We start from the raw sequence: 9275 nt of genomic DNA on the forward strand, positions 1-9275 counted from the left end.
ACCTTTTTATGAAAGGGCAACTTTCATGCTTGGAAATTAATCTAAACACAGTAAATGGCCAATCACTGAAAATATATTCCTATATCCACAAAGATCTTAAATAATAATTATGGCTAATGACTATTGCAAAAAACACCACTACTAACATTACATTTTATCTATTTTTTTTCTGTTTAAAGATGGGTATGTTCTAGGTACCGATTCTCTGTCAGTCCCTATTCATCTCTAAGAAGCATCACCTGTTTTTCCAAATGCAGAACAGGGTGTGTTTTTGGCTGGGCCACTACAGCTGACGACGATGGTTCTGTTTTTGGAAGATGAATGCCATGGCATGCCCCACCACATTCTTGGCTCAGGGTGCTGCTTGCTTTGGGACATTACTGCGAGAAGCTGATTAAGGGGCTTTTAAATGCCACAGCATCAGGCCAGCTCATAATTATTGAATAGTTAGCTAACTGTGGTGTCATCTGTTGCGGGGCTTAAGGATATTGCTGCTATGGTTGTAGCAAGGGCAGAGCTCAATTTCTGGCATTTAGTTTTGAAAAGGAAATTTGTGTTGTCATTTTTATGAACCCATACACCAAATACAGATATTGTGTGCCATGTCCCTGTCTGTGTGTACATGCAGCACATCTGGTCTGGAAGGCTCAGAAAAAAACCCATATATTTAACATCATTATCCCTATTATTCATAAAGCCTTGCTTTACCAGCTCATGGTGGCAGAGAGAAAGAGAGACTGTGAATGTGATTGTGCACACAGTTTTGACTAACCGTGAACATCACTACAGCCTATTTATTTACTGAGAACTGCAATCCATGCATTGAAAAATTATCCATTTCTTAAATCCAAAGAGTGAAAAGGTTGAGTTTGTCACAGCTTACGTAGTCACATAAATAAGATAAAAAATACACAAACATTTACATATTAGGTACTTCACACTGAAACATACACTTCTATAGGGTTCGACTCCATTCACACATCTGTGTTTTCTATACATGTTAATATTAACAACACATTATCTACACTGTAAGGCAAAGTTGCTATGGGAGTTGCTGGGGAAGATAATGATACAGTTGAATAACAAGACAATCCCAAATCTGTGCACTGTATATGGAGACAGCCAGTGTGAAAACACACTGGCTCAGATGGTCATGGTAATCACAACCTGCCGCTAACCGCCCGCATACCTCATCTCTGTCCGTCACACCATGGGGTTTGTAATTTGCTTAATGACCATGATGTCATGACATGTGATGTATGAAACAAGACACTAATCCAAGATTAACAAGGCAATAGGTTGAAACTTTCCACCAAGTTTGATGACATATGAGGCTTAATGGAATGTGATGGGTTGTACATGTTTTTGTAGTAGCATTCCCTTTTTTGGCATGAGAATCTTTTCAGTGTTTGACACTGTGAATTTATGGTTCATTGTTGTATTGTGTAGATAGAGTTGATTTAGAAAAACCCAAATCATCCAACCAATAGAAAAACCTGACAGGTAATGAATGAATGGACCTGGCAGAATGAAGATTCTCAAGTTTTGTGTCTTATGCATCGAATCACAGGGCATGGCTCCCTGAGACAACAAACGTTTTTTTTCTTTTTTTCTGCGTAGTCGGTAGGTGGGGCCTGGCCACAGGTGACTAGAAACCACGCTGGCCTACAGGTTAGTCTCCATCTCCAGTGCACGTGATAGTCATACTGAGGACAGCACCTCCCCAGGGGGCTCTCGGAACGTCTCCTGCTTCTCCCTTTTGTCCAAGTCCACAGTGGTGAGGAATGAGCTGGGTTTGATGACCAGGTCATCAGGCTCTCCGTTATACTGCCCACGAGGACACTCCACTTCCTTGTATATCCCAGAGGGATCTTTGATAAACATATCACTGAGACGTTTCTTCAGTGCTGTTTCGGGGCAGAACAGATACTCGTACAAAGCAGCAGCCAGAATTCCACCAAGAATTGGACCCACCCAGTACACCTTAAGACAAGGAATAATGGTGGGGATGTCAATCTTACAGTAAGTACGTTCAAAGATAGAGCTTGTTGCTAACTTAACTCCACAAATCAAGATCAAAATAAGATGCTAAATAAGAATAAGCAAGATGCGAAACATTCACCGTTATTAGTTACTACTTGAATATTTATAGGTGACATATTTAAACAAGATCATTGCCACCCTCTCGACAAATGAGGGCAAGATGTACTCTGCAAGGGAAACCTGTTAATGTGACCAGCTCAAACATCTGTCACAGAAGGGTGGAGGAATATGACACCTGTTTTAGCACGGCCAGCCCTGTCTCTATTTATGCCAGTGGCCCACCCAAGTGTCACAATCTACTTGACAAACTTTTCTTCTCCATGTCTACCCCCTCTCTTTAGCAGGGGCTGAAGCAGGACACACAGGGTTCAGTAGGGGTCAGTAATGGCAGCACATAGACATGCGTAACTGGGGCTACTGGTGTGTAATGGGAAGTTTTAAACGGTTAGTTGTGCAGACACAACTTTATATGCAGAGATTTCAAAGTTCTTTTTCTTTGTTTACCAGCGCTTTTCCTGTTTTGATATTTGATTCTGTACTCAAACATTCTGGAGTAGAGCCACTGGAACTGCTTTTCCTAATCTGGGTCGATACTTCTCCTTCCAAGGTTTGGAGAACAAGCCACGTAATGGATGTCCTTGAAAAATGAATAGTATAAAAGTAAATCTATTAAGATTTAACAGTGTTACTAACCACACCATGTCCTTGGTGAGCGGTAAAGATGTCCTTGAGTAGAGCTGGCCCAAGCTTTGCTTTCAGTATTATTACATGGCACTGACCTTATTGAGTTACTGGGTTCACTGTAACCAAGTTGGCTCAATGGTGTAATTATGCACTAGGCACTATGCACTATGCACTATATTCTTTTAAAAAGCTGACAATAACATAACATGTTTGACCAGAATAATTTAAATCCCTCAGCTATGCATTCCCAAGCATCGCTAGAGAAGGACCAGTCAAGGAGGGTAACACTTCCAAAACACTGTACTGCCATCAGGTTTCTTCCTTACCCAGTGGTTTTCCCAGTTCCCAGTGACGACTACAGGCCCAAAGGAGCGTGCAGGGTTCATGCTGGCACCAGTGTAAGGGATCTGTAAACAAGAGAGACACATTAAGGATGTTCTCTAGAGATCAATCCCATTCAATCCCATTAAAGCTGGTATTGCATCTCAGGTGAGAGCACGCATTGATGCATCTCTGAGATTCTCTGAAGTATATAGACAACTGAAGGTGATATGAATTACATATTAATACTTTGTCACAGCTTCTTGTCCGGCGTCCAATTACTGGTGTGCAAATATGATAACTTATTTATACAGAATTTGTTATATATATATTGTCTTCACACATCTCTCTTTTATCTTAAGACAAGCTCCACACTGAGCATCCATGTGCTGTCTACAGGGACCTGAAATGTACTAACTTACTGCAAATAGATGACCAATGCATACAGCAAATCCTATGGCTAGTCCAGCTGACCCTTTCAAGTCATTCCGTTTAGGATCACATGTAGCAAAGACGGTGAAGACAAGCTCAAAGGTGATGAAGAGTTCAACAACAAGAGCATGCCCCACTGATAGGTTGGAGTTTACCTGCACGAACAAACAACGAAAAAAAGAAAACAGTTTAATTATGTCATAGTTTTGATGAACCAGGCGCATCTCAATTTATATCACTGTAATTGTGCTAAGATCACGGTTTATTTTCTCCCTGCATTTAGAAACATTGCTTAAGTTTCAGGATGCAAGAACCAAGAAAGCATCACCAAAATGCTCACCGCGGTTACTCCGAGGCCTCCTCTCACGGTATTGGGAGTGACCAGGTAGAGTATTCCAGACCCTGCTATGGCTCCAAGACACTGTGCCACCACGTAGAAAAAAGCCTTGGCCAGGCTCAGCTTCCTGGTGACCACCATGGCTGCAGTGACTGCTGGGTTGATGTGGCAGCCGCTGATGTGGCCGAAGCACTGCACCATGGTAGCGATGCTGAGGCCGAAACAGAGTGATATCAGCACCAGGTCAGCCGGGGGAGGGTTTTCCTGCTTCGCGGCCCAGTTGATGGTCGAGCCGAGGCTAAGAAGCACAAAAATCAGCGTGGCCAAGAACTCTCCAGACACAGCCCGCCAGAACCCCTTGGTCCATATCCCTTTGAATGCTGCCATGACTCTCTCAAGCTTGCACGAGGGTTGGCACCCACTGCATTGAGAAGAAAGAGAAGGAGAAGGAGAGTGAGGTGACAGTCCACATAAGTGAAGCAAGAACCTTTTATTTGATTTGAATCCCAACGTGTAGTAAAACAATATTGCATTTGGAAGTCATGTAGTAAGTATAATGATGGTAATGATGATTACAATCAGATCAGATAGTAACTGGGTTGACTGCTAGGGTGTAATTAACTGCTAATCTTACATAAAGTCTTCTCACACCCATTAAACTCTTTCTCTCCCAGTTTGAGTGTGGTGGGAGTGCACATATATGAATTTCCTTTGCAGGCATTCACGTCGGTATAGACAGAACAGAATAAGTTTCATTAAAACATACTGACAAAGGTAAAAGCCTCAGGTTAAGACAAACACGTAAAATAGGCAGCTACAGAATCACTTCATGGAACATGCATGATACTGTTAAGTTAACATTTTATGTCTGCTTAAAATACAATAACATGGGACGTGTTATGCGACCAAAAATGTGTTCACTCTCGAGTCAACGACAAACATAACTGCTAAAACATCCTATTGTGATCAGTATAATAGAATACCCAAACTGTAACGTTACTTCTATTCATTAACACCAGGCCTTCAGAACAACATAATTAGCAGCACAGTAACACAACCCAAATGAAGATTTCTCTTACGGACAACTGTCTGGTGTACAGCGGTGAAGTAAAGGAGGTGAGGAGAGAGCCCAGGGTGCACTAGAAGAAGACCGCGTTCCACACATTATGCGATGAGTTGCCCTCCTGGAAATTTATTGCGTTAGCAACGGGGCATCACCCTGGAGCATTAAGCAAGGAGCTGGGGTTAAGGAGGAGGAGACTACTTTGCGCAATCACAGGCGCTACGCCCCTCGAAAAAACTTGCACGTGGAACCGTTATTAGCAAACATTTTCCTCAGAAGTTTAGAAAAACAATTACAAAGCTGGATACGCAAAGCATAAAATACATAAAAATACATAAATGCAGGTGAATGGAGACACATTACATGTAATAGACTTAGAAACTGGTCATAAGTATGGGTACAATATGTGACAGTTATTTCTTGCCGGAAATGATTTATTAAATGTTTGTAAGCAAGTTAGTTAACCCTTGAGTTTGTGATCAAAGAGTGAACTGACTATAATATTAGTAGCCTATCAACAGTGTATGTAAAAGCAATCCAGGTAAAGATGAAGGCAAGTAAGAAATACCTATGATTTGCTCATTATTTTTAAGCTATTTCGAGGACTGAACATTTACTTGTGTACATTTTTACTGAATACAAATGCATATGAGTATGACAGGCAGTGAAGGCAGCAATTCAGACTTTACCTCTCACACACATACAATGTGTGTTTACATTCACCATTGTACCTTGCATATGTTCCTTTTTTTATTACTCTTACTCACACTGTTTTCTAACACTTGTGTACACTTTTTTTACCGATCACATTCTGCAATGTAAACAAAAACTGTATGTGTGAGGTAAATAAAAGTGAGAGGTCAAGGACAAGATTCATATATGCTACACTGGGCCATGCTGATATGGAGTTATGGTAAACAGAGACGGCACCCTACTTGATGGACTATTTAATTTGCTATTTATTTGCCATCTTGCTAAGCCTTCCATAGTCCAAAGCCTATTCACTGAAATAACAATAAGACATCTTCTGTCTTTTTAAATCACACAATTAGCCTAGATGGATGTCTTGCTACTTCTCCAGAAGAGAAAACTCTAGGCATAAACTGCAATGCCGCCATAATGAGTCATCCAGTAAAAACTCACTAGCACAATACAGTTTCATAGTTCTAAAGGTAAAGCACGGTTGAGTTTTAATGCTTCCGTGAAGAAGCAACACATACATGTATCAGGCCTACTAGCTCATGTTTGGGTAGTGCATTGAACCTAGAGGTAGGCTGGAGCAGTGAACCCAGTGTAATGCTCTGATCACTCTAGCAGGTCACAATCTAGCCTTATTCTCTTTTTTAACCTCTCATAATTACCTTATTTACCTCTCACATACAGTTTGTGATTACAGTTTGATTACAGAATGTGAGGTGAAATTAGTGTACATAGTGACATTAGCGTCTCCTAGACAACAACGAGATAGTGTATTAGCGTCAATAGTGTAGTAGCGTCTCCTAGACAACAATGAGATAAAATGAAACTTAAAAGTGGATTTTGATTTAAGTCTCCTGGTTCTCAGTATTCTATACGATCCAAATCTATCTTATGGAGTGATAGGAGATACAGTATATCAATAGGGTCATAAATCATACTCAGTTTTACTAAATGTTTAGACATCTCAATATTATCTCCTCTGTTTCTTTCTTAAGACAAGAGACAGGTGTGTTATGTGGAGGAAGGGGGCACAAATGTGTATTTAACTTGACTAGAAGACTGTTCAAAGCTGTTGTGAACAGGGGTAGCAAAGAGCTTTCGGTCAACTGCAGTAGGTTTTTACAATTCTGTGTCTCATCTCACTTTTGTCTCAAATTGTTTCTCTTACGGAAGTTTATGAGAAATGTCTGTGATTAAATTGATACATAAATAAAACAATACAAATCACACCTCGGTCCCCTGAGCTGTCAAAGACCCACTGTTGAGAATTAAAATGTTCCTATGAGTAAGTGATACAAAACTGAATGTGCTCCATTAAAAAGGAACACAAGCAACATCACATTTTAAATGTTAAAGCACATTGTGTGTGTATGAGAGGTAAAATTTGAACTCTGACCTGTACAGCTACTCAGGGAGGAGCCCATATTTTTGCCCCTGTCACATTTCTTTACGTGGTCTACGGTCACAGAGATAACTTTATTGACAAAGCCAGAAAGACAGAACTGGCCATTCTTACTGAAGTAAATAACAATAAAGTGCTCAATAGGGTTATCTGGGAAACCTAGGAAGACGCTTACTTAGTTGATGGACCCATAGATTAATTTTAGCTTGAAGGACTTTCCTTGGTTAATGGACACTGGAGGAATGACCGTCAGGACACTGATACTGTATAATGACATTGGCATAGTATTTGCTTTCCTTGACCGTACACAAATCACAGATCATATCACAACACTGATTGAAAACTGATAATGTAATTTTATCTGAAAAGCAAGGAGGTTTTGTAGAGTTTATCTTATGCAAACTCAATATTTTGCATTTCTAGAGGTAAGGAATTCACATGTATCGCTTAGCACATATCATGTCTTGCATCTTTGTTGTTATTGCTGGAGAAGCGGTTCACATCGACCAGATGTGGGTCATGACTCAAAAGAACAAGACTCACTTTACCATTCCTGAGGGATTGCGACAAACATTTCAATTTGAGAATCTTATCTCAAAGATGAGACCTTGCGACCAGTGATGTTGGCTTGGCTCCTTTGGGTGCTCAGTCCTCTTTTGGTTTCATGACGTTGCTAGAATGTGGTGGTGGATATTCTGTGTGTGCTTTTACAGACTGACTGCTCAGACTGACCTTGTTTGACGCAGAGTGTATGAGAGTGTAGAGCTTAGATGAGAGCTTTTCTGACAGCATATTTCTTCCAGAGAACAATTTTTTTTCCTGCAGTTTCTGGCAATTATACATGGAATGCATGCATTCTCCATTCATTCCACACTGAATAATGGAAATCATTTTCAATTTACCTTGTCCCTTTGATGGAGGCAGAAAGAGTGATAAACCTACCATGAATACCTACCATACCTACACCACAGTCCTAAATGTATGTGTGCTAACCTGGGTATAAGTGGGCTAACAGCCTTTGAAGTGTCAGGATACATGAAAATATTCGATTTAGTGGAGGGAACTTCACTCTGATTCATGTCGTGGAGTTCTTTGCCTCAGCCTCTTTCAATATTTGCAGACATTTGGACATCCTGACAGCTGTTATCATTTACATTTTCCATGTTTAAAATTCATGTAAAAGCACATCATTAGTTCTCTCTTCTCCTGAATGTGGTCTGTTTGTGGACGTTTGCCTGAGTGCTGTTTCTGGCCAAAGCTGATTTGTCATTTGAACAGTTTTTTTCTGCAGCATTTTCAAATGTGTGACAACCTTTTTTTCCCCCGAGGCCGAAGGCCTTGAAGTATGAGGAACAAATTCACTTTGATCAGAAGACCTGAGAAGGCTTTTCCTGAGATTTGAGAATGTCTTGTGTGAGATCAGATGATGAGATCTGAGGATATCCTACAATGAACGACATCGCAACAGTGATTTTTCCACTGCTGTGACCCAACGATCACTTTCACATGGATATTGCCATTTGGTGGTCTTCCAATAAAGAGCTTAGATATATGAACTGGCAAAACCTTCAGTGATACCCTAGAAAATTTGTATTCAAGATGAATTACTTGATATAAGTTTATTAAGCAAGGGGCATAATATTATCTTTTTACTCAGTTTGGCTATTGCCATCTCTCAGTTTCTCATATAGTGATATACAGAATCGCGAAATAGCTGAAATAGCTACGCCAATAGCTGATGAGTAAGGATCCACTGCAGCCTTTACCTACAACTTGTATGGTATGTGTCTTAGGCTATGTTAAAGGCACCCAGTGCAACTTTATATAAACATTCAATGAAAAATAAACATTCAATTTCTAGTCTTTTTTACACGTAGTACGTTTCAATAACTCCATACCATTACATATCGACATTCAAGGAGCAAAGATGAGACGTCGTTGTGTGGTGAGAACTGATAGAAAATCGTAAACAACAACAATCGCCGGTGGGGAGAGGCCATTTTTCCGTTGACTGGAATCCTGCTTTATTTATTGTAAGTTACAAAAAATAAAGAAAATGGCGGCGATTGTTGTTGTTATCGATTTTCTATCAGTTCTCACCACACAATGACGTCTCATCTTTGCTCATTGAATGTCGATATGTAATGGTATGGAGTTATTGAAACTTACTATGTGTAAAAAAGACTAGAAATTGAATGTTTATTTTTAAGCCTCGAAAGTTGCACTGGGTGCCTTTAATGCATTAGGTCAATTTTTAAATAGAGTCTCATAATTTCTTCCTATAACCTTTGAAA

General features: G+C 40.1%; 1 protein-coding gene across 2 annotated transcripts; it reads right to left on the minus strand.

The window, feature by feature from the left end:
- Positions 1-744: 744 nt before the first annotated feature.
- Positions 745-5037, minus strand: LOC308363736 (aquaporin-4-like). Of its 2 annotated transcripts, none has more exons than XM_080836573.1 (5): positions 4897-5037; positions 3821-4238; positions 3471-3635; positions 3054-3134; positions 745-1983 (listed from the first exon to the last, which is right to left on the minus strand). In XM_080836573.1, the coding sequence occupies exons 1-5, from the start codon at positions 4980-4982 to the stop codon at positions 1702-1704; spliced, it is 1032 nt and encodes a 343-aa protein (XP_080692699.1). In that variant the 5' UTR covers positions 4983-5037; the 3' UTR covers positions 745-1701. The 2 variants fall into 2 exon arrangements, with proteins under 2 accessions (XP_080692699.1, XP_080692700.1); XM_080836574.1 differs by having other exon boundaries at positions 4901-4972.
- Between the last annotated feature and the right edge of the window lie 4238 nt (positions 5038-9275).

Source organism: Sprattus sprattus (assembly GCF_963457725.1).
Source record: "Sprattus sprattus genome assembly, chromosome: 4".
Lineage (NCBI taxonomy): Eukaryota > Metazoa > Chordata > Actinopteri > Clupeiformes > Clupeidae > Sprattus > Sprattus sprattus.

Coding starts and splice junctions, on each gene's coding strand:
- LOC308363736 (XM_080836573.1), bottom strand. CDS start 4,982: ATGTGTGGAACGCGGTCTTCTTCTAGTGCACCCTGGGCTCTCTCCTCA. Junction 3,135..3,470: donor GCATTGGTCATCTATTTGCA/GTAAGTTAGTAC, acceptor TCTTGTTTACAG/ATCCCTTACACTGGTGCCAG. Junction 1,984..3,053: donor GGAACTGGGAAAACCACTGG/GTAAGGAAGAAA, acceptor CCTTGTCTTAAG/GTGTACTGGGTGGGTCCAAT.